Source organism: Penicillium waksmanii (genome assembly GCF_028829765.1).
Source record: "Penicillium waksmanii strain IBT 27052 chromosome Unknown utg000002l:1.0-3326099.0:1.0-3328782.0, whole genome shotgun sequence".
Lineage (NCBI taxonomy): Eukaryota > Fungi > Ascomycota > Eurotiomycetes > Eurotiales > Aspergillaceae > Penicillium > Penicillium waksmanii.
The window spans coordinates 2,995,783-3,022,613 of NW_026643249.1; the positions used below are offsets into that span (position 1 = coordinate 2,995,783).

Sequence of the window (26,831 nt, forward strand, 5' to 3'; positions counted from 1 at the left end):
ATTCCTGAGGATTTGACATCATTTAAAGTCGATTCCCGGTTCTACGTCCAATTGACGATCTGGGAAAGGGGGCTTACTCGGCACCGGACCTTGGAAATAGTGACTTGCATTCTTGCATTATCTGCTTACTTTACCTGCAGACTACTCATGAGCCTGCTTATCATAGTACTCAGCCTGTCAGCCACAGTCGTCTCTTTTTGACACCTATAACACTCTTCGTGGAAGCTAACACACAAGTATGTTAATAGACACCTCAGTGGCATTCTCTGCTTTGTGGGGATGACTTACACTCCTTTTAACGATGCTGATGATGCTAACCGACATGAACTGCCCGATCTATGCGGATGGACTCCCTCGTATGCCCCCAACCCTGCTCACCCAGACCGTGAATGGACGTCATCAGTAATCGGCTCTCATTCGATTCCGAGGACATACATAAATGGTGAATTATTTACCCTCCTTGCACCAAAATTTGTCCCACCAGCAGAGTTTTGATCCTGTGTTTGCGCGTACAAATGGAAGTGCATGGGATAAACAATCTAAGTCAGATTCATCAGCGAGCCTACTCTCACTTTGCAAAGGGATTTCCATAAGTGCAGCTCAATATAAACGGAATTCAGTGCCCAACAAGGAGATCTATTAGTCCAGAGGAATCAAAAGTGAAGAATATCACTCGTCCTGAATAACAGCCAAGACATAGTGCCGATTGCGACACAGCAGAAGTCAGCGGGCGGTACTCCGGTGGTAACTACAGTAGCTGCTGCGAGTTCCAAGTGACCCATGTGCCATCGGACATGATACTATATTTCTTGAATCGTGGCACGTCGGGGTTGGTTTTTTTCCGGTACTCTCTTTGAAACTGAAGATAAATAGATAGTACCCATGTCTGTTTCAAGATAGGAGTTGGTATCGTCGAATGATTTCACTAAAACAACTCTTAAAATATTGAAGGACTGCAGGCACTGGCCGCTGCGGACATCCCACACCTTGACAGTGCGATCTTCTAAAGCTGAGGCGAGCACCTTGTTATCGTGAGAGAACACGACCGACTTAACCGGACGGTCATGGCCCTTAAAGGTTTGTAGGCACTGACCGCTGTCGGCATCCCATACCATGACAGTGCGATCTTATGAAGCTGATGCGAGGATCTTGGAATCGTGGGAGAAAATGACCGATGCGACCTTGTGCGAGTCCTATTACTACAGTCCCCCGCGGGTAAAAATGAAATTCTTCGTGAAAGACTATAGTTTCACAACATTCGAGTCGTATTCCTCTCTCCGGTCTACTAGCTCCTTGATAGCGGGTCGCCCATACCCCAGTACATGATGAACCTGTTTCAGCTTCGAGATGCATTTCAAAATGGACAAGAACGACAATTGTTCGTTGATTCAATAGCGAAGCGTTTCCTCCAATTCAGGGTAATCGCCAGAACATATCTCAAGCATGACCGTTACGTTGTCTTCCTAAAGCTGGAGCGTCCTAGAATCATGTTAAATGATCATGAGAACATTCTAATCCATTCACTTCCACGTGGCTTTGCGAGAAATTTTGAGATATGACGACTAGAAAGCTGTTTCTCCGGGATCATTTCAGGCAGATAAATTAGGATTGCTGCAAAGCTGTTGCAAGCTTGAGCCACCTGCCCTGACCGCCCCTACTTCGCGAGGTTGATACGAAGGAAACCCGTATAACACATTAATATCATAAAAACAAGTGACCCATATTGCCAAGGTTGCAGGTAATGAGCGGGCCAAATAGCAATACCATAACCGCTAGAGTATATCTAATTTGGTTAGCTTGGTGCTTGTTCAAAGAGAATTATAGGCTGCCAAACAGCGGATCTGACGGTTAGTTCAATGAATATATAGCTAGGGACCAAAGCCTGTGGAGAGCCAAGTGTTTAAAGTGACGAGAATTGGCTTCGTGGCCAGTAAAAGATATTTTGTATCACCGAGGTATAAAGGAGATGGTAAAAAAATTGCCCCGGCTGATTTTTCATAAGCCTGTCCAGGGTGGGGCGCTGTACACAACCTGGTTTTAATATTACATTATGATGGGGGGGTATCTGAAAAACATTCAATACATCAATTAGTTGTACTAGTATCTCAGAGACTCATGTGCTTGAACTCAATATTCCAATGAAAATGCGTTCGTTTTATGCCGAGTGTACAACTAGAACTTAAGAAGGGAAAATCGTTGTTATCTTTGATGAAAGCAAGTATGGAATTTTTATAGGCTATGGGCTGTCTAAATCACGTTTTCTTTTCTTGGATGAATTTTTTCTTGGAGTCCAGCAATGTGTATCTATAAGGTGATAGATTAATTGCTCTTTGCTGTGAAACTGAAGCTGGCAAGCTGGATGCTGATATCGGAAATTTGTCAAATAAGCTAAATAAAATTCAATATGGTCGTACCATCCTAGGGCACTTATAATAAATTAAGTTATTCTTCTTGACAGAGCGAAATATTTATTTCTAAGATAAAAAGAGCAAAATCCGGCTTTGATAGGAGAATTTCGAAATATTAGCAGATCGTAACGGAGAAGCAGATCTGGTTATTTAAGATACTTGAAATAATAAAGCTCCTATTTACTCATACGGTTGATCTGACACAATCCGGATCTTTCAAGGAGCGCCAGGAAGCACTCACTGAATACGTGCCCTATCCCATCCCATCGAAATCGGCATCGCTGACAACCACGACCTATTGCTTGACACCAAGCTTAATAGCCAATCCATACGGACAATCTCAGATCGGGCGAAACTAGACTAGGGTGACATAATCTACTTGGAAAATAACGAAGCGACAATCTGCTGTCCGAATGGTCGACAACTCAGGGCTTATAGAAGCCCTTATTCAACTGTCCACGGAAACTAGGCCTTTCAATACACACGAAGCCAAGATGTATGGGAAAACTCGGTACCAGAAGGAATTGACATTCTGATCACCCATGGACCACCACTTGCTCATCTCGACTTACTTAAATAGGGATGTCCTTATCTTCTACAAACCCAATGGAGGGTTCAGCCAAGGCTACACGTATTCGGTCATATTCATTAGGGCGCGGGGATTGAGTGGACTCTCTTCGGTTGTCTCCAAGCTGCGTATGAGCGGACAGTCGCTTCTAGATGGGGGTTTGGGAATATTCTGCTTACAGCATGGGAGTCGCTCAAGGACTATTCAGGCCTTGCCGTTGAAGCAAAATGTCTGCTTGTGAATCCATCTATTGTTGGGGGCCTGCGGGATAATGAGCGAAGATAACCCGTCATAGCTTAAATCTAATTGCTATTCTTCTAGTGGATCTAGAATCACGAACAAACTTCACGAACGATGACACGATCTCGAAATCAAATGCATCTTGCCAGCAAAGGAGCTATGACATGTCAAATGAGAAATACAGTTCTAATCTAGATCTTTGGCTGGCATCCATTTCACAGCGATGGGTTCATGACTAGTGCTTCTGATTCTCTTGTCCTTGGACCAAAGTTGAAATGAAAGATCGGCGGGCCCAACAACCACCTTCACGTCGAACACAGTACGCCAGAATGTTGGCTTTATGCTATACCAGTGTCGATTCTTCAACTTTCTATCAACACCTTCGGTGAGGATATCCAAATGACAGACACTGTGGGCCCCTTTCTGTCTGAGATTCTGCGGTAGTTGCTCGGGGGGGTAAACTTGACATAACGATATGGACCTTCCAGGGGCGGCTCTCTTGCCCTGGGTCCATCTTCAACTGAAATTGCTTCGTCAATCCAGTATATGGAATAGGTGTTCCCTATGTGGCATTGAGGTTGGATATTAGTTCGAAATATTAGGAATGACTTGATGGATTTTGCTACTTACCTGAATCACAAGCCAGTCAACTTGGTCCACAACGTACGTCTTCTTGTCACGGGGATCAAGTCGAACGGGCTCTGAAATATGCTTTTCAGGATCATATAGTTTATCACACACTATTCCATAGCTCATAGGGGAACACCGAGAGCCGAACGTGATTACACCTTTTTTGAGTTGCTGGACCCTGTCCAAAACCAGACCGTGTACAACAACAAGTTGACTGTAGCCTTTAAGTTAGCCTTTATCTCATCGAAGCCCTCTATTACTCCGTTTCTATTAACTTACGGCTCATCTGCGACAAGAATCTGAATTCCACCGGTATTAGACTTGTTATCGCTTTCTGATTCCGTATAATGTTGTATTAAGCGCTCTCGTAGATACTGAGAGCTACCAAATCCCCCGGACAAAATCAAATATTTCTTTGAGGAAAACGTTAGCGACTGGAAGATTCAATAGTACTAATTGGCCAGTACTGGTACCTACTATCTCGTCAAACGGGTACCTAGCCGACATTTGGCGCACGTGATCGTCGAGTAGGAAACAAATAGCGTCGATCTTAGTATCGAATACCTGCTGGATGTCCGCCCTTCTTTATGTTCAGCACTTATACTCCCCAAAAAGCATTTCCTTTTTCTTACCATGCAATGCTCAGTTGGGAGTCAAATATCTTTTCCTCTGGAAAATCTAAGCCCGGGTCCAGACCAGGAATATCCAACTTGAGATATGGCGTTGATGTGGCTTCGCTGCCAAAACCACATTTGAACCGCTGGAAGCGGCCCGTGATAATCCTCCACGCAGTCTCACTAGGTGAATATCGCAGGTGGTCTCGTATACCCTCCAAGTTCCGAGAAATAATTTGATGCACATGCCTATCGATGAAGACAGAGCCGATGGGTTGTCCTAAAAATGATCAGATCGCAATTTCCAGATTAAATTTGGGCTACCCCTTCTGCGACGGGTTTACCTTCCACCTGTCCAAGCTGTTCAAGTCGGGTTGGTTCACCCAGTGGTGATATCAGCTTTAAGACATTTACGTCCTATTTTTGAAATTAGACTCTCTTCTCTTAGTATCTGGAGCGGAACTTTCATACCGTAGTCCCACCACCCGAATCACAGACAATCAGGGTATCACCCTCCTATATTGAGATGTTAAATCAGCTGCAAAGGTACAGGCAAAATATGGACGGAGACCAAAAAACCTTGTAATGCTCATTTCCTGCATAGACTGCAGCTGCCTCCGCTTCGGTAAGTCCAATTGAGACATGGTGAGCGGGTGTCTTAGCACAGACGGCCCGTTTGAGTAGTGCTCTGGTTTCCTCCACCATCCGCACATCCTTCCAGGTCGTCGGGACACTGAAAAGAAACTCGACTTGACGGCAAGAGAATTGGGGAATCGTGGCGTTGAAATGAGAGACAACATGCTGATAGATACACTGAATATAATCTGTGAACCATCGTTGGGCGTCCTGACGGCTCGGCTCGCCAGGGTAGTTTCCACGGTAGTTTGGCGCAAGGTGCAGTTTGAAGAACTCTTGAATATCTGCTGCATCCTCGTCATGGTCGCAACTGAACCCCCAGTTTTTGACTGTATTTGTTCCCTCTTCATACTGAATACACGTAGGTACTTTATTGGCAAGTTCCCCAGGCAGCTTCCCAGGCCATCGCTGGATAGTTTTTGGAGGATGCCATTCAGGTGCACATGAATATGCAACGCCTTTCACAATTAGCATATATTGTGCTTAGAAGAAGAGAAAAGACACGTCTTCGATACCAGTAAATGTCATCCCAAAATCAATACCAACTACAATATCTGGCATCCATTCATGGTCCAATTCTTCCGCTTGTGGGAACACGACTTCTTTTTCGTTCATATTTGCACTGCTGGTGCGCCTGATGGGAAGCTGATTTCAGAGCGATGTTCACGTTGCAGCCCCTGAGGTGTGCCGACACGGCTATCTCACAATCACAATCCGTACTTTTGTTTGTTGGTAGCCCCTATGTAGAGCCATTTTGGCCCCCATCAGACTAGCATGGATGTTGTTCCCATCACAGCTGGACAGCGCTTAGTTTCGACCTAATGGCATTCCGCATGATACTTCCCCGCTCGTTATGGGGATGCAATTCGAATTGATTTATTGACTTACCCAAATATGGTAGATAGGCCGAGGTCATGCATTGGCCCCCAAATTCCCTCAAAAGAGAAGTTTTCTACTCTATAATCCACATTTGTTAGTTAGTATGTGTCAATTCACATTGACCAGCAGATTATCCTCTATTTCTGATTCCGATCAAAAAGTTCAATGGCTTTCGTGATGTCAGAGAATACGCAAGTTACAACTTCCTATGGGCCTATAGGGCCCTTAGGAAGCTCATCCTCTGTCATTTTCACTATAACACCAGCGAATAATGCTTCATCGACCTCCGTGACAGCTACATCAACATCAGAATCCGAATCCAAATCAGGAGAGGCCCAAACAACGCACTCAACATCGTCCTCCTCCCTAATACCATCGAAAACTACGACACCAGCCTCCAGCGGGAGCATAGCAGGGAGCGCGACAGCAAAACCTTCTGCGAGTAGCTCACACAAATCTTCATCCAGTGGCCAGATTAGCACTGGTGCACTAGCTGGAGGTATTGTAGGCGCATTTGTAGGTGGGTGTCTGTTAGCCTTCCTCGTCGCGTTTCTTTTCTTTCGCAAGCGGAGACAGAGAGAGGCCCCAGTCCATGCGACTCAAAGTTCCCATCCAACTTCCGATGCTGCCACAAAAGGAGCAGCTGCCGTATTTGGAAAGAATCTCTATCCTTCAACTGTCTCATACCCGACAAATGATGCGTTCGACGCCCCGGCAGCCTTCGCTGCGACATCTTTCAAAATCCCATCTATTCCTCCACCTGCGGATGATCAGACTGTGTCCACGAAGATCGAATCACTTTTCGATCAAATAAGCCTTCATATTGATAACTACTACGTTCGTCTTGATGAAAGCTCGTCTATTACTTCAGCAAAGGTTGATGCTATTGGCCAATATGATTCGTCCCTGCTTCCTCGGTCTTTGTTCTCCTTTCTTTCCAACAACAAGACCCAACGAGCTGCATTAACACACGCGCTCGCCTATCTCCTTTTAGAGGCAATACGACCTGAAAGCGGATCTGGATCTCTTCTTCCGCCATTTTTTCGATGGGCGCCCAGCACCACCCGACTCGCCCCCTCTGAACGTGGTAATCTCTGATCCTTTCCAAGCACCTTCAGGTTATCTACAATACTAACAACTGTTTTCATCAGCCGCTCAAGACGAGTATACCTTTGCTTGGCGGATGTTAGTATCGCATTTGAACACTACCAATCCCTCCAACTCTTCAGCTCAGCATAATGAAACTACGGACAACCTCCCTGGGGAATTTATTTCAACCTTCTCCCCCTATAGGAATCCCGAGTTTTCTGAGTCGCAACAGATGGCTCACCTGAGAAGTGTTGTTAAAGCAACTTCAGATCTTGGAATTTGGCTCTTCTCTCAACCGTGTGCGTTCCGGTTTGATTGGGGGTCAGGCGCTACTGGTCGAAATCACAACCATTTGATAATATTCCCTTCTGCTATGAAGGTGTGCGACGAACAAGGAAGACGATTGGAAAATATTCAGAAGGTAGTGGAAGAACGCAGGATGCAGGCATAGGCAGGAGTGAACCTGTCCGGACTTGAAGCTCTGAAAATCTTTTGTTGTCACCTAGCTTTTCCTTTTCTTTTTCCTTCGTTTTATGTCAAGAGAGAGGGACTTTATTCTCTTTATTGCTTCTGTATACAATCTGCTAGTTCACTCTCCTTTCTGGTATCCTTTGGCGACCCTTTCGACCGACGCCAGGCAAGAAGGTCATTCATTTCTTGTGATTTACAATCGAATTTCTCTACTTCCTTCGCATCTTCGAAACAGACATCTGACCCGACATCGAGCCTTGAAAGATTTCGGATGCTGTAGAGAGATCCCTTTGGAAGAATTTCCGATCCCAGCTCATGGATAGTAGTAGTTTTGGGGGTTTCCATTCGCTGGAGATGACCCAAGACGCTCATGAGGCTGTTATGGCATGTCATCATTCTATCCTTCTTGTCTTTCGCTCGTTGGCTGTGCCGATATTTCCACCGAAGCTGACTCCCAATGCTCAACCTGCCGCTTCTTGTTTCTTTCTCGACCCGTGTGGGTTCCAGTAAAATGGCGACCTCTCTAGTTGCATCTGCAACATCGTTGATGGTACTGTCCACCCAGACTTTCTCGTCGCGTTCAAGTAAGCTCTCCTTAGCTTGACGTAGCCGCTTGACCTCATGAAGCTGAATAAGAACGTGATTCAGTGCTTTTTGGAGCGCACCAGTTTCGTCATTGACAGAAGTGAGTTGGACATCCCCTGTCCGAATTCTCGAACCCCTCATGGCTTGGTCGTTTGTTCCATTAGAGTAAACCCTTGCTTGTTCTGAGGCTTGCGATGACTTTAGAAGAGACCTTGGGTTGAGAAATTTCATTATGGATGTGGTTGCTGGAATGAGAGAAAAAAGATAAGTTTAAAGGACCAAGCCGCAGCTGGGGGATGCGCGGTACCCCGATAGACAAGTCTGTTATTGGGGCTCTGACTCCCATGTACAGGGATCTCACGTTGCAGCGGAGAAGATTCTCATTTTGGGCTAGCGCCGCAGTAGTGCCTGTTCGTTCGTATTGACCTGAGGGGTGATGATGGACCCCTGTTTCGCTTAAGCTAGTAATACTTCCCATTTACTAGTATCATATTGACAAGGTTTTGCGGCCGCACGCCACTAGGCTGCGGCAAACCCGCGACTCCGCGGGTCCGAGTTACCCGTAACTTTGATTTCTGCACAGACCAAGTTTAAAGTAATTTTTATATTTAAATTCTGTATATATTGGAATCTACCTATTATTTAAGGTAATTAGCGATTTAAAGCTTGAACTATCTGTTAAATTTTTAACAAATAGAGGTTTAATATATGTTTTAAATATTATGTAGAAAATTCAAATTTTTTATAGATATACGTAATGGTTACTAAGTTGTCAGGCTAGAGACCTGTGACTAGGCAAGGATATTGGATAGTAGAGATCAGGTTAGACAGTTACTATATAGACTGATTCTTGAAGTGATTAAGAATCCTGAATATCTATAGAATCTTATGTTACGGACCATGCGACATGAGGGGCCGCAACTTACTGACGGACCACCGAGAGCCAACCAAACTGAATGGGGCATGCATTAGCTCCAAAAGTCACGTGCAAGGGAACAGGTACCCAAGGCGCCCCCAGAACCACGGGCTGGAAACACTCAGGAAAAGGCGCCAGAACAAGCGTCCTTTCTACCATCACCCACATTACGCTGAAAGCTTGGCGATCGAGCCCTGCATCTGTGCTAACTTCATCCCGCGTAGTGTGTTTCAATCGGGGGTACCAGAAAAAATTCCTCTGTGTAAAACGTGGAAGCCACTTTCGAATTTGAGTATATAGTTGCGATAGGCTTCATGTAATCGTGATAAGATATTAGGGCAAATAAAAACGTACGTCTATCCGTCCATTCTTCAATCATACTACTTATCGTATGTCAATCCATACTAGGAATGAAGTCCTCCAGTGTTAGCATAAAAGGAGATTGTGTCAAAGGTCCAGCGATAGGCGATAATAACTGGAGCTCTTGCGCTCTGCTGAGACCAGTTGCCGGTTACACTGGAGGTCTTGGCCTCTTCAACTAGTCTTCGATGTGTCCTTTCGAGCTTTCGTCTCACCAGCCATCAAATGCCGAATCGAAAACAGGGCTATCCTTACCTAATTCTGGCACGTACAAGTTACGGCCACCTTTCTTCATTTATCTTTTTATATGCGCCCGGAGATTATCATTGTGAGTGAAACCTCGATTACATCCAAGGATCCAGCAAAAGAAGGACTACTGCTTTCATTGTGAAAATCCTCAAAGCAGCATTGTCGAAGAATCTGGTCTCTAACTTACTAGTACTGATTCATGTATTCGTACAGCGATACTTATGCTAAGCTAAACTAAGCCTTTAAGTTTTTCGTGCGCTGAGTTTTACATACTTCAATAGAACATTTTATCATGATCTTTAGGGTAAAAGTTACGTCTTGATTATTTTGTATTATATGGCTCGTTCGAGCATTTAGACTTCACTAAAACCCAGCAGCTCGCCTCTTCTTTTTCGCCTTAGGCGTCTTCTTCAACCCTTCGCGCGCCCCAAACGGCCCGCGTTCAATTTGAGTCATTGGCACTTCATCGAGTGTCGGTTGACTGCTAGCCATTGGTAAAGAAGAGGTGACAGCCGTCCAACTGGGTTGACTTGCTCTTGCCCGTATCATGGGTGCGACGGGGGTAGGTGGCAGGGCTGTTGCACTTGCACTTGTAGCCGTAGCTGAAGCCGAAGCCGAAGCCGAAGTTGAAGTTGAAGCCTCCGGCGCGACAGACTTTGATCGGGATCGGGATCGCTTGCTTTGGCTTCGGCTACGTCGTGGGGTCCCGGGTGCGGACATTCTTTGGCTTTCCTCGTTCTCTAGCATTTGTGATGTTTTGTTCCATTCGTAGGTTGATGGGTCTGTGCCGGGTTTCCAGTGGGAGAGGAGCATGGCTACGTTTCGTGGTTGTCGACGTGGTTCTCGGAAGGTTGTGAATGCGGCCAGGTTGCTGTATAGTTTGTTCTGGTTCTCATGGACGGGTTCCTCGGGTGCGGAGGGTGCCGAGCTTGGCGGCACCTGACTCGAGCTGTCCTGTTGCGTAGGCAATATCTGACTGCTCGGTAGCTGCCACTGAGAGGAGGGTAATTGGATGGCATTTCCTGAAGATGATTTCGTTGGATTCACGGGAGGTTGATGTTGGTTCGTCGATTCGACGGCCACGGTCCGGGCCGCTTTGGAGTCGGTTGTATTGGAAATTCGGATAAGGCGTGCCAGGCAGAGGTCGAGAGCTATTTGGCGGATCATTTTCTCCTTCAGAATTCGGGTTTGGTCGGGTATACCATTTATTCCATGGGGAAGACTGGTGACCCAATCCGTGACAAGCTGTTCATATGTATCCAAGAAATCCAATCCGGAGCGGGCTCCCTGGGGTACGTTAAGAACGCCATGAAATAATTTCGAAAGATGGAGCGGCAAAACCATAAAGCTTCTCTGGGCTTCGGTATCCTCGAATCTCAGAGCAGTTGCGACTAGTCCAGCTAGATCCTCGGCACCCTGGTCGATATCATCCAGTAAGGGCCGGCCATCACTTAACTCGAGCATTGTTTCAGTGGCGTTCCACTCGGTGAGCGTGCTCAGAGTATTGTTTTGTAACCCCTTGGCCAATTGGCTCAGAGTAGGCCGTAGAAGCGACTCGGAATCACTCCGATTTGTGTCAGCTAGCAAATTCGTCACCACGGCTTCGTATATAGTGGTCATGTTCAATGTCCATTGCGAATCGAATGAGGGTTCTCCTTTTCTTGAGGAGCTGTTCCGAATACCCGCGCGTGGGGGGAGCAACCGTAGATTCATCCCAGTCATCGACAATAAACTCGTCGTTGTCATCGTCGTCTTTCAACTTTGAACGTAAGTTAGGTAGCTTCTTTCTCAATTGTAAGACATGACTTCCATGGCTCTCCTCGCCAAGTTCATCCTGCTCGTCGCTCTTTGCATCTGCACCTCGAAATAGAGTTTCGTGGACAGCAAAGTTTGAGTCTGACCAGAATAATTTGACGAGAGTCATGTCAGTGTTGTACTCTGTGATTGCTGGGTTGATGGGAGCATAGCCAACTTGTCGGAATACAAAGGTCGAATAAGGCGTATGAGAAATTTCTCCGAGAGAAGATACCTCGATTGTTGATGGGATATCGAGCATAACGGAGTCGGATACAGAGCCAGACTCAGTCTGTTCCTCGTTGATCACAGGAACTTGAAATGTCTGCACAAGTGTGGTGAGGCGGGAGTAAAGGACGATCTGTAGATTGTTTCCCATCTGCACACTACTTAGACGTAATGTGAGGTCCTCGGGATCTCGGAAGTGACGCCAGGCCAGCCGAGCCCCCAGAGGTTGCATCTCCCCGCTCCTATTCGGCCGTGCATTTCCCATATCAAACCAGAGCAGTCGAGTGGTGGTGAGAACGAAGAAGTGTGATGTATTCTGGGCACTTCTGAGTACTTCCAGGACCCATTCAGACTGCAAAGTCAACCCCAATTCAACAGGATAAGCTTGACTATCCTCGCCGACTATTGGAGAGACCATGACACAACGACGATCAGAGACAAGGACCGTTGAAACATCACCGACCCACTCGATCGATGACCACCCATCATACTGAGGACCATTCGGATCCTGAAACTGATCCATCCAAGGCAGCGAGCCCCTCTTCAGACATTTCGCCGCAAAAGCCGACTTCCGTTTCCGAGGGTGACCAGTAATCTCCCAAATACTCCAATGCCCCTCAGTATCGACGATGCCAAATTGACGAGGATACCAAGGATTGAACGTAACATCAGCATGCGGTGCGCCTCCAGTCTGCATGATTGATATTTCCAATACGGGGTTTGCATCAAGCGGGGAATTTCGACGCGGAACTGCAAATTCTGAAATGTCGTTTTCGGGAACGTATATCGGCACAGCCTCACGACGATATAAACGAGGGCGAAATATCACTGTTACGTCGGGCAGTCGAGCTGCCATCCAGTGTGGTCTTTCCTCCAATGATCGTGCAAAGCAGACTTGGAGGATCGGGGCTCCTCGTCTCGACCATTCGGTGTCATCGCCATCGTCATCGCCGATACATGGAATATGCAGTGGGTGGTCGTCATCTAGTTGGATATGATCTTCTTCCATTACACGGAAAGTGATTATATTGCCGCATTCGCCAGTCACGGCAGCGGCAATAGCGACGTTCTGCCGAGCATTCAGATTCTCCAGGGCAGGATCAGCGTATCCAAGATCGAGTAAAGTAGATGCTTGGGGATCGTAAGACTTGATCGTATTCGTGACTGCTCGTGAAAACGAATCATTTCGCACAGAGGACCAATCAGATGCAAGATCGGGCAGTACTTTCGGAATCAGACCCTGGCCTGCAGAAGGCAGATGCTCGATGAACTGTTGACGTTGGGCTGGGGCAAGTGGTGACGGAACGGTTGTTCGAGTCAACCCGGTATTTGAGATTAAGGAAGGCCGTTTAAATGAACGAGTAAAGGACCAGGAGCGCGTGTCGGGCAGATAGATGGCCCTTCCTGTGTGCCCATAGTGTAGAGCACTCTCGAAATGTTCATCCATGGGACCTTCTTGCCTTGCGCTGGCGCTTCGCAATATGCGCAAGGCCCCGCCAGGACATGTCGATGAGATGGGAAGTTGAAGTCCGAATCTGCGGGGTGCAGAGCGAGTCCCGAAGAGAAAGGTCAAGAAAAGGACGTCAACTCCAAGCCAGGGGATGCGCCTGAATATCGAATAAAGTAGAAGTAGTTAAATCGAGGATACTTTAAGGTGACGGGGAGGTCTCCCGATTGGATTTTTTGAGGTGGGCTGCTTATCGATAAGCCCGTTGCGGTGGGAACCCAAAACATTAACATCCACACCGCGTCAACTCAACTTCCTCTCTCCGCCGCATCGCATCGCATCGCATCGTATTGCAAAGAAGTAGTCAACCTCATTTCCCCTACTTAACAACTGTGCTTGGTCTACACTATGGCCTCCTCTAATTTCGACCCATCACTCTCGACGAGTGGCATGCGCCCGCCCCTCGCCTCAGCAGACGCCCCCTCAATGGCCGACTCCCTACCCAGCATCAACTTCGGTTTCGACGATCTACGCAATCGCATGGCCCAGTTCACTGCCAAATTTGATGCCGTGATTGAACGCGGCCGCAAACAAGTTCTAGAAGAGCGCAATCAATTCCACATCAACCTCGCCGAACTACAAGGTACGAATTAATATCTGGGGAGGAGGGGGAGGGGGAGGGTTTTGTTGTGACCAAACCACTAATTTGATATTATTTCCGATTTCATAGAGGACGAACGCATGCGCCAACGAGACATCGAAATAATAAATCTAAAATCCCAAACCCACACCCAAACCCTCCAAAAAGAATCCGCCGAAGCCGCCGAAATGCACGCAGCAATTTCCTCTATAACCGTCGAGCGCGACACACGCCTCTCAAAGCGCGACAGACTTAAACAGCAAATTGCCGAGACGCAGAAATCCATCAACCAGCGCGTCGAGGCGCAAAAGGCTCACGCGAAAAATCTCGATGCCCAATCTAGACTGAATAATCCCGAGTTGGACTTTTGGCAGGATTATCTTTGTTTGAGGATTGAGGGGGCGGGCCGGGAGGATCGGTTGAAGTTTGTTTATTCTCATCTTTCTGAGAAGGATTGGGAGGCTGAGGCTTGGTTTGAATTGGGTACTGCTAGTCGGGATTATGAGGTTTTTCATTCGAGGCCGAAGTTGGATGCTGATGCTTTGGAACGGGAGGTGGATCTTGTTAATGAAGATCGAGATTTTGGGGCTTTTCTTAAGAGAATGAGGAAGCTTTTTGCGGAGACTATGAATTGAACGGAACTGGGCTGGACTGGACTGGACTGGATATGACCACTCGGGCATTAGGAATATCCTTTTGATATGAAATTTTCTGTATTCTATACACAGGATAACCGGTTTCATTATTGATCATCAAGGTGTCGATAAATACCCTCGCCTCCCATTCAACCACCAGTAGCCTCCCGGTAGAAAGCAATGCTCTTGTTCGCACCTCCAGTCGCGAATCCCTCTGACCTGTTCGCCTTGGGTAGCCACTTAGCGCTCCAGACAGCCTTCTCGGTCTCCGAGTGGGTAGCGACGCAGCTCTTGGTGTCGATTGACCAGACCTTCACCTTACCGTCAAATGAACTGGAGAGGCTGTTAGTTCTTGAATTTTGATAAAAAAATGTTGTGGTGTCTCTCAGGGCAGCGATGCAGTCTACTCACCTGCTCAGAAGGTACTCGCCAGAGTCACTCCATGACAGAGACAAGATCCAGGCGCTATGGCCAGAAAGATTGGCAATCTGCAGACCAGAAGATGTGTCGTAGAGCACGATCACTTTGGAGTCTCCGGCTGCTGCGAGGATCTTTCCTCCTGGTGAGAAGGCGACGCTTCGGACGGGTTTGACCAGGCCTGGGGTGGGTTAATTACGACGAATACATGAATGAAGGAATGGCTGCTCGGGGCATGGCATGCAACGCACCAGACAAAGAGAAGGGCATCCGGCCATCTTCAGTCTTGAAGATATAAACAGCGCCATTTTCATGACCGCTGGCTATGAATTTTCCATCGGGGGACTGTCATGTCAATATCAGCGTCAGAAATATGCTCTGTAAGCAGGTAATGCAGATGCAATGCAATAAAATAAATGCCTACCAGGTCAATACATGTGCCAAAGCTACCCTTGGTCTCATGGTCTCGTATTTGAGTCCCATTATCATTGAGATCCCAAACCCGGACATGACCGTCTTGAGAAACACCAGCCAGATACTGGCCATCTTCAGATAAGGCAATTGCCCACGCATCCACGTTTGTGAGATTCGCTGCGGGGAACATCATATATCAGTACTTGCGCCCAACAGGGCAGAATGGACGGACTGAGTCCTACCTGAGACTACCTGATCAGCCGACCAATGCCCATCTTGACAGACCCAGGCCTTGACCTCGCCAGCAAAACCCGCACTGATGGCGCGCGTGCCCTTGGCGCCGGTGACGACGTGGTGGCAGCCCAGTGTGTGCGCGCCGTCGAGAGACTGCACCAGTGGGAATTCCGTGTCGAGGGTCGAGTGGACTTTGATGGATGGAGCTCCTGATGCCGACAGGACGTGCTTGTCTGTTACGGCTACCGAGAAGATGTCCACGGGGTGTGCTGGCTTTGTTAGCAACGGACGTTTCAAGGCGCAGTGAAATGAACCACCTACCATTATCGGCGGTGCCCCACGCCAGATATTGTCGTGACTGGAGAGGGGTAGGGAAATTAGCAGCTGTATGTTTTTTTCCTGGAATATTCAGATCAGATCAGATCATGTTTGTGCTCTGCTCACCATTCTGCTTTTTTCCGAGTGGTTGTTCGGTTTATTTCCTGGTGGATGATGACGTTTGGTGGAGAGAAGCTGCAGTTCCGCCTTTGCGCCTGAGGCCGATCCCCTCCTCCGCAGTATTTGGTTAGAGGGGGATGGATGGAGTGGGGAACTCTTGCTTTGATTATATCTTATGGGTTTCTACGGAGTGTTTGAATTGATTTAATTGATTGTTTATTTGAATTTTTGTTTATTTGGCCAATTGGACCAATTGTGTGGAATACAGTACTATACTATAGTAAATCACAGGTGAATCATTTTTTGCCGGGAATTCAAACGCCAGGTGCCATGCAGTGTGGATCGTAGCCACATCCCAATTCTAGAAATACACTCAATGCTCTTGCATTTCCCTTCATTTCCCTCCTGAGCTTTAGCTTCAGCTCCAGCTCCAGTTTCAGCTTCAGTCATCGGCGAAGCTTTGTCGTGGAAAGCCGAGCCGAGTCGAGCTCTTCGTGATCATTTGTCGTGATCAATCCAATCGCCTTTATGCGGTCTGCGCCGTCTTCCACGAGTCCCTGATATCTGTAGAATTGGCAGTGGGTTAGCTTTTGATTCGGGCCGGACCAATTGGGTATCAACACGATCACCATGTGAGCCATCATATAGGTGATGTGATGGCTCAGAGGCTCCGGTTGTTTCCGTACGTACCTCTCACACAGTGAGGACACAACAAGTGGGCGCGCTTGATCTGACCACATCCTGGGCATTTGTTCAGAGACTGGACATCCTTCAGGGCCTTTCCGGCCATTTGACGGTGGCGCTTCTTCATGTGGGAGGTCTTCTTCTTGGGGACGGCGCGGAGGACGGATTCCCAGAGATCGGCGAGGAGCGGAGGGATGGTGATGGAGATGGGGAGGGCGAATGCAAAGGGGAGAATGGAGGGCGACATGCGCAGGGGCGCCGGGGCGAAAAGACGAAGAGCCATGGTGGTGGTGGTGGTGGTGGTGTGAAGTGTCAATGTTTAAAGGTGGTGTTGGTGTTGGTTGAAGATGAAAAAGACAGACGGACACGCTAAACCCAAACAGGCAAGGGCCACCCCTGAGTTCCCATTGGGAAGGGAAATAACATTCGACCTTAAGGGGCTCTCTCCATCTTCACCTGGGGAAATCGAATTTCTTTCTTTCATCTGGTCACTTTGGTCATTCTGGTCCCTCTTTTACCTCCACTCCTCCACCTCCCTCACATAATGGCCGCCGCTTCTACTGCTGCTTCGGCTCAGCAGCCCACCGTTTTCCCCCACAGCCATGTCGGTTTCGACAGCATCACCTCCCAGATCGAGCGGAAGCTGTTGAAGCGTGGTTTCCAGTTCAATGTCATGTGTGTTGGTGAGTGATGCCTATCTGCGTGGAGATTTCATGAAATTCATGAGATCTATTGCAATTCATTCAACTAACAGCCCCCTCCAGGTCAAACCGGCCTGGGCAAATCCACCCTGGTCAACACCATCTTCGCATCCCACCTGATCGACTCCAAGGGTCGTCTCACCCCTCAAGAGCCCGTCCGCTCTACCACCGAGATCCAGACTGTTTCGCATAGTACGTGTGCCGGGGAGAATTTATGATTGCAAGGAATCATTGGACTGCGCATTGGATCGATCGCTGACCGGATATACTAGTCATCGAGGAGAACGGTGTTCGCCTCCGTCTGAACATCGTCGACACACCCGGTTACGGTGACCAGGTGAACAATGACCGATGGTACGCATCACCCACACCAGACAACATATCAACAGCGGGACACCTCTACTAACACTTCTCAGCTGGGACCCCATTGTCAAGTACATCAAGGACCAGCACTCGGCATACCTCCGCAAGGAGCTTACCGCGCAGCGTGAGCGTTATATCCAAGATACCCGTATCCACTGCTGCTTGTTCTTCATCCAGCCCTCTGGCCATGCGTGAGTTCCTCTCTTCCCGCGAATTTCTGCTACCCCGCCGATACCCTCTGTGTACTAATTGATTATTCCGGCATTCAGTCTCAAGCCCATCGATATCGTCGTTCTCAAGAAGCTGTCCGACGTTGTCAACGTCGTCCCCGTTATCGCCAAGTCCGACTCCCTGACCCTTGAGGAGCGCCAGGCCTTCAAGGAGCGCATTAAGGAGGAGTTCGCCTTCCACAACCTCAAGATGTACCCCTACGATAATGAGGAGCTCGATGATGAGGAGCGCTCTATCGACGCTCAAATTAAGGTAGGGACATAAATCCCCACCCCGCCTTGTTGACTTGACAACGAAAGCAAGCAAGCTTGTTTCTGTTTCTGTTTCTGACAATCACACAGGAGATCATCCCCTTCTCCGTTGTCGGCAGTGAGAAGACCATCGTCGTCAACGGCAAGCAGGTCCGCGGCCGCCAGAACCGCTGGGGCGTGATCAACGTCGAGGACGAGACTCACTGCGAGTTCGTCTACCTCCGCAACTTCCTCACCCGCACCCACCTGCAGGACCTGGTCGAGACCACCAGTCAGATCCACTACGAGACCTTCCGTGCCAAGCAGCTGCTTGCTCTGAAGGAGAGCAGCGCCCAGGGCGGCCACTCCACCGGTGGCAGCCGACCCATCAGTCCCTCTGCGGAGCGGGAGCTGAGCCGCAACTCCCAACGCGGTGGCATGAACGGTTACTAGATTGACTTCTCTCCTTGAATGGTGTTGCTGCGGTACTCTCAGCCACAGCTCAGCCACCATGGTGAAAGTGTGCGCACCGCCGCCTTTGATGCGCCAACGATATCAAACAAACCCTCAGCTCGGCCAGGCTCGCTCTCGCTCTCACCCACCCTCTCCCTCCGAAAACTTCCTGTCCCTTTCGACGCCAGCAGGCCCTTGCAGATATCCCTTTTTATTTTCTCTTTTTACTTTGCGTGTTATTGTCTCCGATATTCTGTATCCACAGCACGGCTCGGGTCCATCCAGGCTGGGCTCGGGCCACCCCTTTATTATCTAGGATTTTTGTCTTGCCGGGGATAACCATAAGAGTCTGGCAATCAGCGCTGAACATTCACATTCGGTATCTGGTTTTTTTTCCATGTACTTAGTTTCCTTAATTATCCCTCATGAGAAACTTGTCATTCTTGGCTGAGGCTGATTGCTAAGGCTAAGGTCTTGCCAAGGCTTTTGTATTTTGCAAAATTATGGATCGAGGGTATGGTATGGGGAGCAGGTGTAATCTCCTAGCTTTACTGGGGTTAATAATATTCTCATTCCGGCTTTCAATTTCATGTGTCCAATTTAACTTCTAGCCTTAGGGTAGATCGATCCTGGTAGTTGGTAGTTGGTAGTTGGTAGTTGATAAGTAATTATTTATATACACATATCGGACGAACTGTGTAACTTATTCAAGGGGAGCGTTTATGGTAGTCCGTCGCTTTGTGCTCCGAGTCCTGTGCGTGGTACTAGTAGTATATAATTTTCGACTTCCACATTGGTCGATAGCATAGCTCTTTCCGTAGAGATTTAAAGGTGTCCCGTATATGACGCGGAACCACACCGCAATATTTACCCTTCGGTGGAGGGATTCTCTGGATAAAGTTCGAACGTCTCAAAAGCTTTTGACGTGAATGGGTGAGACTTAATATGATTTAGTCTTGCGAACTGGCAGCAGTCTCGGCAGTAGCGCATTCAGTTCTGGGCACGGCATCCCTTTTCCCCATCTTGCTTGAGATACCGAGGCGAGCGGTCCGAGATCTGATGCCAGTAACGCGATGCCATAATTCTTGCTGGTGATTTCGTGTATATAGGTGAGTATAAGGATGCTCAGGCAACGTGTGATAATAGCTTGACGAGGATAAAAAACCTGGAAAGAAGAGGAGGAGGAAGAAGAAGAAGAAGGTAGGAACAAGGTACAGGTGGTTACCGGTAAGGTGTAAGGAGCTACTATGAACTCTGCAATTATATACTGCTATCGAGGAATTAATTCCACCATCGACTCTACAAGGTATTTTAATGAACACAAGATCTATCCAAGCCATTGTCTGGCCCTTTCTTATGCCTATGCATATGCATCCTATCCTCATTGCGCAGCCCCAAACCTCCCCCCCATCAACAATAAACTCCTTCAACTCCCCATAAGCCTGCTCAAGATCATCATTTACAACAATCTTATCATGCGCGCCCGGAGTCTGAGAAAAAGCCAACTCATTCCTAGCCTGCGCCAACCGTTGCTGCAAACTATCCTCCGTCTCCGTATTTCTCCCCCGAAGCCGTCGCTCAAGTTCCTCCATAGAAGGCGGTGCGAGAAATACGAATCGCGCATTCAGATCTTCCCGACCTTTAACCTGCTTCACGCCTTCCATTTCAATGTCCAGGATACAAATTCGTTCTTGTTCTGCGACGCTCTTGATTGCGGCTACGCTTGTGCCGTACAGGTTGCTGCCGAATTGGGCGTGTTCGATGAAGCCGTTTGCGGTGATGAGGGATTGGAAGGATTCGCGTGTTACGAAGTTGTAGTCTCTTCCGTCGATTTCGCCAGTGCGCGGGGAGCGGGTTGTGTGTGAGACGCTGAAGCCGAATTTATCGGGGTATTCGGCGAAGAGGCGTTTCAATAGGGTGGATTTTCCGGTGCCGCTGGGGCCGGAGATTACCACGGGTCGGAAGTTTTGGACTGTTTGAATGGGGTTTGTTGTTAGCATTTGTTCAATTCGGCTTTTTGGCTCGATTTTGAGGGGGTGTTGTTGTCGTTGTGTTGGTTTGCGTGGGTAGGTAAGGTTGCGGGGAACGGAAAGGAATGATGGTGTGGACACAGCCAGGGCATAGATAGACATACCGGCACTAGACATTTTATATGCAGAGCGGATTGCGCTTGTACTAGTGAAAGATCTCGAGAAAGAAGGAAGAGCACGCGCGAAAGCGAAATAATGCATGGATGAGTTGGGGATGTGTTGAAAGTTCCACAATTTACGAAAACGTCCGGCAGAATAAAGGCGGTCAGCCGATCCGATCTTAATAGCCTCAGGATTTCTATAGTTGTGTGTAGGTAGTGTGTAGTGTGTAGTGTGTAGTGAACATTGGTTTGACATCTCTCTTTGAAAGCTCTCTCTATACATGAATATGAAAACATGATGCCGTCTCACTTCACTGGGACGGCGGACCTGGATGACTTCCTCGCCGCATTGCGCTTATCTTTCCAACCTCGGCTTCCTGTTCCAAGAAGTTTGACCATAACTCTGCGAGGGTTTCTTTGCTTGATGCGCCGTTGTCCATGAATTCTGTGGCTAGGTTTGGCGTACTGGGGGTGCGGAGAGGAGTGCCTGGTACTCGAAGTTTTCCAGTACTTGAGGTGCCAGGTCGTGCAAGGCCGGCCTGTTCTCGTTGTTCTGGAATCTGCATTAGCCGGGGGGGTTCGTTTACAAAAGTGTATGGGCGAAGACTCACCATCATCCCAGCCTAGAAGGGCCGCGATAAGCTGAAGAATCTGGAACTTCTTTGGGTCTGACCGATCCAGTGCGAGGAAATGTAGTAAATGATTGGTTACAATATGACTGATGTCAAATGTTAGCGCATTCTCCATTGCCCAGTGTATATCAAGACGACCAGCAGGGAAACATACCGATCCACATTATCTTCGGGCTTTCCTTTCTTCAAAAAACGCAGGGCCTTTGTCAAATGGTCATTCAAAGTAACAGCTTCATGACGAAGCTTTCCGATAAGAAGGTTCTTCTCCTTGACTTCCTTTTCAAAAGGTCGTGCCCGCTCAAGCTCCTCTTGCGCCGCTTGGAGATTCTTATCCGCATCACCGGCTTGCTGCTGCGCCTCACGTAGGGACCGTCTCAGCTCTTCGAGCTGGGTGTCGGAACTTTCCACAAGTTCTCTGAGCTCCTGCTTCCGCGCTGTTTGAATCTCTTGCAGCGCTCGCTGAAGACCATCAACCGTAGATTGCTGACTGTCACGATCACCAGCGGCTTTCTCGTAAGCCTCTCGAAGGTTGCCCAATTGCTCTTCGAGGTCTGCGACCTTCTCTCCCATGTTTTCGCGAATGGATCGTTCTTCCATTGCGAGGACTTCCCAGTTGTGCATTGCTTCTTTTGCCTGCTCGAATTCGGATTGAAGATATGATTCTTGCGCTGCCAGCTCATCTTTCTCCTTCAGCCAGTTCTGCTGGGACAGTGTCGATCGGTCCCGTAGTGTGGCGATCTCCTTTGATTTCTCGGCTGATTCTTCGGAGAGTTCAACTAGTTCTGTGGACTTGGTTTCGAGCTGTGACTTCAGGGATGCGTTTTCGTCTTCTAGGTCCTCGATCTGGGATCGCGCGTTGGCTAATTCTTCCTGGGGGGATATCAGTAAAGGCCACCAATACCCTTGGGTAGTAGTATCCACGGGGAGTAATTTAACGCACCTCGTCCTCTTTGAGTCGTTCGCCGAGCTGTGACTTGATCGCATTGACTCGCTCCACGAGCTTCTGGAATTGCGTTTCTGCCTGCTCCTTCTTTGTCTCGGTGTCGTCCAATTTCTGCTGTAGCGCCTCCATGTCCGCCTTGTGTTTCGATTGGATCTCCTCGAGCGACTTCCGCATGTCGGTGACTTCGGCACGGAGTGAGTCTCGGTCCCGCACCAGGGCGTCGAAGCGGTCTTTGGGTTCGGGCTCGGCATCGTTCGACGCGGGGTGTTCAGGCACTCGAATTGGAACGTCGACGGGTTTCTGGTCATCGGCAGGTTGTGTTTGGCTTGGTGCACTGCTATCGGCTGTATTGGGTCTGTTGTCTCCGTCGCCGGTGGAATTCGTCACATCGTCGTCCTCGGCTTCGGGGTTGGGATCGTCCTAGGGCGTTCAGCAGAGGGTAACAATGGCATGGCGGGTAGAAATGCACAACTTACGTGAGTGTCATTATCTGGGTTCGTTGTAGTATCAGGCCCCTGATCGTCATTGCCAATGTGTTGGGCATTATTGGCCTTCGCCTTTGCGCCCTTCTTCTTGTTCTTCTTGGATTTCGCGCCTGTGACCGGCGGGGGCGGGGTTAGTCAGAATAGAGACTCAGGGGAGTGTAGTGTACCAGGGGAATGTACCTTGAACAGCAGACGGGGGATTGTCTTCGGGCATGGTGTTGTGTCGAAGTCCAAGAGGGAGGTGGGGATGGTCGAACAGATAGTCTTAGCCGATCTCAGGAAGCTGTCAACATCTCCGCTAGCGTGGCTGGGGCCCTTCCGCCCTGCCAAGTGGGAGCATTGCGCATTGCGATGATTAATCTACGATTATCCACCACAGGGTATTGAAAGTCAATTATTTTGCTACTGGCTATTATCCTGTACTACTGGTCATTCTCTGTAGCCAGGATCGACTACGGGAAACACGCTGTATAAAGATCTAGAATGGAAGCATTATTCAGTATTTCAACCTCACTCCTCCTTTCCAATCTCCTAGCCTAGCCTTGGGTATTTGCACATATTCTCTTCAATCGCAATGCTTTTGTATATGCATAAGGAGGTCGTGTCTTCATTTGCTTGCCCAGATTCACCTATGTACCTGCGACAATAGGCATTGCAATCACATAAAATCATCCTCGAAATCCTCCCCACGATCCTGGTTACTGCTATTCATCATAGCCTCATCACTAAACATATCATCATAAGCATGAGCCTTCTGCCACTTGATCTGTTCCCGCTCCCTCTTCTCAAGTTTCTCCCTCTCCATCCTCTGATCGCGCGACTTGCGCTCGCTATTGCGCTTCTTCTTCGCCGCCTCTTCCTTCTCGGAACGAAGGTCGGGGAATTTCTCGACTCGGGTTTTGTTTAGTCGGTTGACGATCGCGTTCTCGCGCTCACGGACTAGGATCTTGCGGACGAGTTTCTGGTTGTGAAAGGAGACTTGGCCTGTTGCCATGGAGCCGTCCTTTTTGAGATTCGACCATGGCGTGTAGATGATTGTGATATTGTCTTTTTTGTTTCCTGCGTAACGTTGATAATTAGCTTCCGTTCCGTCAATCAATCCCTCCGTCGGTTTGTCTGTTTCTCTCTCGCGAGATTCTCTGATGCGGTGCGGAGCGGCGGCATTCTGGGGCACCCGGGGCAATTTTATACGAACCCTCAATGGAATTGGCCTTTGTGAGCTGCGCGCAGTCTTCTAAAAGTGGACCTTCGATGTTGTCCCATGTTTCTCCTTCGCGTAGGCGTACGTAGACGTGGGCACTCGATAGGTTATCAACGTGGAACTATGGAATCGGGCATGGCGTTAGCGCTCGGCGCAATGTGTTTGTTTCGAGGTAAGGATACCAACCCTGCGTCAGAATGTGGTTAGTATCATATTCTGGTCACACCACGAAATTCCTGGGCTCTTTTAAGATGATATCACATACCAAACATCCTCGTCCAACCCGTAACTGATTAGGTCCTCGTCTAGTCAAGCAAACCCGTTAGGAATGTTCAATGTTCACTTCCCCGCGGGGCTAGTTGGAGATTCAAGTTGACATACTCTCGAACTTGTCCTTTCCGACGTATATAAACGCGGAGGGGGAGACCACGTTTGATGTAAAGTAGTATACCATGGCGAGAGATTCCGTAGAGGTAGAAAGTAGCAAGGGAATTAGCACGCTCGGCGCAGTTGAGTTCGTTGGAGATGTTCTTGGTGGGGAATTCTTGCGGGAAGATTTATATGATTAGTCAGCAGCGAAGAATGAGTAAACGATGTTCAAGATGGGCGGTTCAAGATGTATAATGCAACGTATTGTTATAGAAATTAACTGGCTGTGCTTAGAGTAAGGGTCCATTATGTTCAAGTTGCGGCCATTGTCACTTTGTGCTTATGTACATCTTCTGGAATGGGATTATCTGCCTACTCGAGAAGGCGGCTATACATAGGCATGCTACATGAAGGAGATAGAGATAGCATGGAATTGATGGTGAAGGAGAGAAAAATAGCTATGATGGCGATATGTCGAAGGCGTAGACAAATTTGAAGTACTGCGCCATTCTAGCTAATAGGCTATACTATATACCCGTGGCCTCGGCGTCGTCGGGCGATGCATAGAGCTGCCGAATAGTAATAGCTACCCTGAGGTTCAAGCTCTCCAAGCAGTGTTTCAGGCTCCAGGCTAAAGATGAAACATTCCTCTATTGACATCATAGTTGTACTAGTACAGAGGCTGTGTTGCAAACCCGGATAATCCGGATCGAATATTATATGCATTGTAGAGCACACCCACACCACATTGAATCCTCTAGAATACTAAAAGATTTTATGTACCAGGTTGTGCTGGCCGCTAAAGATATACACATCAATCAACTTGAAGCGTACATAACCAGCCGATGTACTATACCACCAGCGCGAACTTGAAGCTAGCTAGCTCTTTGGCTCGGCCGAGGATCACCCGAGTCCTCCTCCCCGAGCATCCCGCGGCTCTCGCCTCCAACTCAACAGGAGACTGGCCTGTGTTACCAATTGCCTTACAACCCTCTCCAAAGAAGAAGAAATATCAAACACAGGCTAGCGTCGAGTGGAATGTGGCTCCTCGGCCCTTGTTCCGGAACCATACCACCGCTCCACGCATTTTTTAAAGTTATGGTGGAGCTGCCAGGCACAAGCTCAGACCCTCCTTTAGGGCTTTCCATCCTGAAACAGAAACTGGCCGCCCCTAAGATAAAATAAAATAAAAATAAAAAATAAAAAATAAAAACCGAAACAAAGCGAGGCGGATAAATGAAAAAGAACCAGGTCCGCTCGGCAGACGTGGAGAGAACGTTGAACTTTCATTCCGGCGCAATATCCCTATTTGGGTATCTGGGCGCTCTGCCGATGCACTTTTTGACTCTGCTCCCCCCACTCCCCTGAGCCTCTGCTGGCCGCGCAAGACGGACTCCATAATCGCGTGGGAATGGGCATGAGCATGGACATGGGTGCTTCCGAGATGGTTACCCTCGACGGAGTACTCGGATGTCTGTCTTTTTTTCGGCTCAGATGGAGCTTTCCGATCCCCAATCCCGCCTCTCCTGCAGGATAAAATTCAGGATCGTCCTTGATGATCTTGTGCTTCCTGGCCTGTTTCAAAATGTCTCGCTGGGTATAGATGCGCAGTGATGGAGCCGCCTAGAGATGATGCGAGTCATGAGAGTAGTACGACCCCTGTAGCAGGGAGCACTCCCCTGTTAGCTGACGAGCAGCACAGCACCAGCACAACACGACCGCCGTATCGCGCGTATTCGTCTTCTACATATCTGGAAATTGAGAGCATCGGAAAATTTGACACAATACTCCGTCCTCCGTACTCCATCCTCCGTACTGGTCGCCGGCAGACGGCAAGTCGAAACCCACTTAGACCCCTGACGGGCTTCCGAATTGCCGAGCTATGTAATCTTGTGAGTGTGAGAGCTTCTCCGCCTGACTCAGGTACATACACATGGGTACATACATGGGGCCCGCAAAAAACGCACAACAGGCTTTGCCTCCATCGACGATCCCTTCGGTGGGAAGGGCCAAACGAACCACATCGTACCGGATGTACAAGGCTACTGCCCCGGGACAAGGATGTTTCCAAGCGGGCAACGATGATTCGCAGCACTAAAGATGGGGGTGGAAATGAGGGAGACCAAGCGCAATCATTGAAGGAGCCTCACAAAGCAAGTCAGAACATGGGAGTCCCCCATCCATCCATCCATCCATCCATCCATCCTCCCCGGCCGGCGGGCCCTATAGAATCCCCACTTGTCTGATGCACCGGACTTGTTGGACCTTCCTGGGGGGGGGGACCACTGGATGGACCACTGGGGGGACCACCGAGGGTACATGCATCCAGCCGTTCCCACAGGCGAGTTGGATTGGCCACGCCACTAATCTAATGGCTTTTAGCGATATGTCCGACCCTTGAACCCTATAGGAAATTAACGAATCACGGACTCCGCCGACGTGGTCTCGCCTCGATCCCCCCCCGGCTAGTTCGATCCTAGCCGGAGCATGTCATTTTCTGGCCCGAAAAAACCGTT

At 48.6% G+C, this 26,831-nt stretch overlaps 11 protein-coding genes across 11 annotated transcripts; 3 read left to right on the top strand and 8 right to left on the bottom strand.

Moving 5' to 3' along the window:
* Nucleotides 1-3,402: 3,402 nt before the first annotated feature.
* Nucleotides 3,403-5,711, bottom strand: N7481_002804 (Hsp70 family protein; the record flags this gene model as incomplete). Its single annotated transcript, XM_057262023.1, is given in 11 exon segments — nt 3,403-3,677; nt 3,698-3,720; nt 3,738-3,778; nt 3,847-4,060; nt 4,126-4,259; nt 4,324-4,426; nt 4,479-4,740; nt 4,805-4,877; nt 4,932-4,976; nt 5,040-5,554; nt 5,612-5,711. The coding sequence occupies 11 exon segments, from the start codon at nt 5,709-5,711 to the stop codon at nt 3,403-3,405; spliced, it is 1,785 nt and encodes a 594-aa protein (XP_057126955.1).
* Nucleotides 5,712-6,152: 441 nt separating this feature from the next.
* Nucleotides 6,153-7,073, top strand: N7481_002805 (uncharacterized protein; the record flags this gene model as incomplete). The annotated part of the gene is made up of 1 exon (XM_057262024.1): nt 6,153-7,073. One exon carries the CDS (start codon nt 6,153-6,155, stop codon nt 7,071-7,073), a length of 921 nt encoding a protein of 306 aa, XP_057126956.1.
* A 552-nt stretch (nt 7,074-7,625) lies between these two features.
* Nucleotides 7,626-8,351, bottom strand: N7481_002806 (uncharacterized protein; the record flags this gene model as incomplete). The annotated part of the gene is made up of 1 exon (XM_057262025.1): nt 7,626-8,351. The coding sequence occupies one exon, from the start codon at nt 8,349-8,351 to the stop codon at nt 7,626-7,628; it is 726 nt and encodes a 241-aa protein (XP_057126957.1).
* Nucleotides 8,352-10,008: 1,657 nt separating this feature from the next.
* N7481_002807 (uncharacterized protein) lies at nt 10,009-13,114 on the bottom strand (the record flags this gene model as incomplete). The annotated part of the gene is made up of 2 exons (XM_057262026.1): nt 10,009-11,209; nt 11,328-13,114. The coding sequence occupies 2 exons, from the start codon at nt 13,112-13,114 to the stop codon at nt 10,009-10,011; spliced, it is 2,988 nt and encodes a 995-aa protein (XP_057126958.1).
* Nucleotides 13,115-13,522: 408 nt separating this feature from the next.
* N7481_002808 (kinetochore Spc25 family protein) lies at nt 13,523-14,389 on the top strand (the record flags this gene model as incomplete). Its single annotated transcript, XM_057262027.1, has 2 exons — nt 13,523-13,757; nt 13,845-14,389. The coding sequence occupies 2 exons, from the start codon at nt 13,523-13,525 to the stop codon at nt 14,387-14,389; spliced, it is 780 nt and encodes a 259-aa protein (XP_057126959.1).
* Nucleotides 14,390-14,538: 149 nt separating this feature from the next.
* Nucleotides 14,539-15,778, bottom strand: N7481_002809 (SKI complex subunit WD repeat protein SKI8; the record flags this gene model as incomplete). Its single annotated transcript, XM_057262028.1, has 5 exons — nt 14,539-14,722; nt 14,801-14,987; nt 15,058-15,151; nt 15,231-15,397; nt 15,463-15,778. The coding sequence occupies 5 exons, from the start codon at nt 15,776-15,778 to the stop codon at nt 14,539-14,541; spliced, it is 948 nt and encodes a 315-aa protein (XP_057126960.1).
* A 640-nt stretch (nt 15,779-16,418) lies between these two features.
* N7481_002810 (mitochondrial 54S ribosomal protein bL32m) lies at nt 16,419-16,859 on the bottom strand (the record flags this gene model as incomplete). Its single annotated transcript, XM_057262029.1, has 2 exons — nt 16,419-16,456; nt 16,583-16,859. The coding sequence occupies 2 exons, from the start codon at nt 16,857-16,859 to the stop codon at nt 16,419-16,421; spliced, it is 315 nt and encodes a 104-aa protein (XP_057126961.1).
* A 261-nt stretch (nt 16,860-17,120) lies between these two features.
* On the top strand, nt 17,121-18,554 carry aspD (septin aspD; the record flags this gene model as incomplete). Its single annotated transcript, XM_057262030.1, has 6 exons — nt 17,121-17,259; nt 17,341-17,469; nt 17,550-17,631; nt 17,694-17,831; nt 17,910-18,123; nt 18,213-18,554. The coding sequence occupies 6 exons, from the start codon at nt 17,121-17,123 to the stop codon at nt 18,552-18,554; spliced, it is 1,044 nt and encodes a 347-aa protein (XP_057126962.1).
* A 1,281-nt stretch (nt 18,555-19,835) lies between these two features.
* Nucleotides 19,836-20,701, bottom strand: N7481_002812 (guanylate kinase; the record flags this gene model as incomplete). Its single annotated transcript, XM_057262031.1, has 2 exons — nt 19,836-19,853; nt 19,955-20,701. The coding sequence occupies 2 exons, from the start codon at nt 20,699-20,701 to the stop codon at nt 19,836-19,838; spliced, it is 765 nt and encodes a 254-aa protein (XP_057126963.1).
* Nucleotides 20,702-20,996: 295 nt separating this feature from the next.
* Nucleotides 20,997-22,959, bottom strand: N7481_002813 (putative Golgi matrix protein; the record flags this gene model as incomplete). Its single annotated transcript, XM_057262032.1, has 6 exons — nt 20,997-21,238; nt 21,297-21,403; nt 21,472-22,187; nt 22,258-22,680; nt 22,737-22,855; nt 22,926-22,959. The coding sequence occupies 6 exons, from the start codon at nt 22,957-22,959 to the stop codon at nt 20,997-20,999; spliced, it is 1,641 nt and encodes a 546-aa protein (XP_057126964.1).
* Nucleotides 22,960-23,403: 444 nt separating this feature from the next.
* N7481_002814 (uncharacterized protein) lies at nt 23,404-24,400 on the bottom strand (the record flags this gene model as incomplete). The annotated part of the gene is made up of 4 exons (XM_057262033.1): nt 23,404-23,804; nt 23,941-24,044; nt 24,212-24,251; nt 24,328-24,400. 4 exons carry the CDS (start codon nt 24,398-24,400, stop codon nt 23,404-23,406), a joined length of 618 nt encoding a protein of 205 aa, XP_057126965.1.
* Between the last annotated feature and the right edge of the window lie 2,431 nt (nt 24,401-26,831).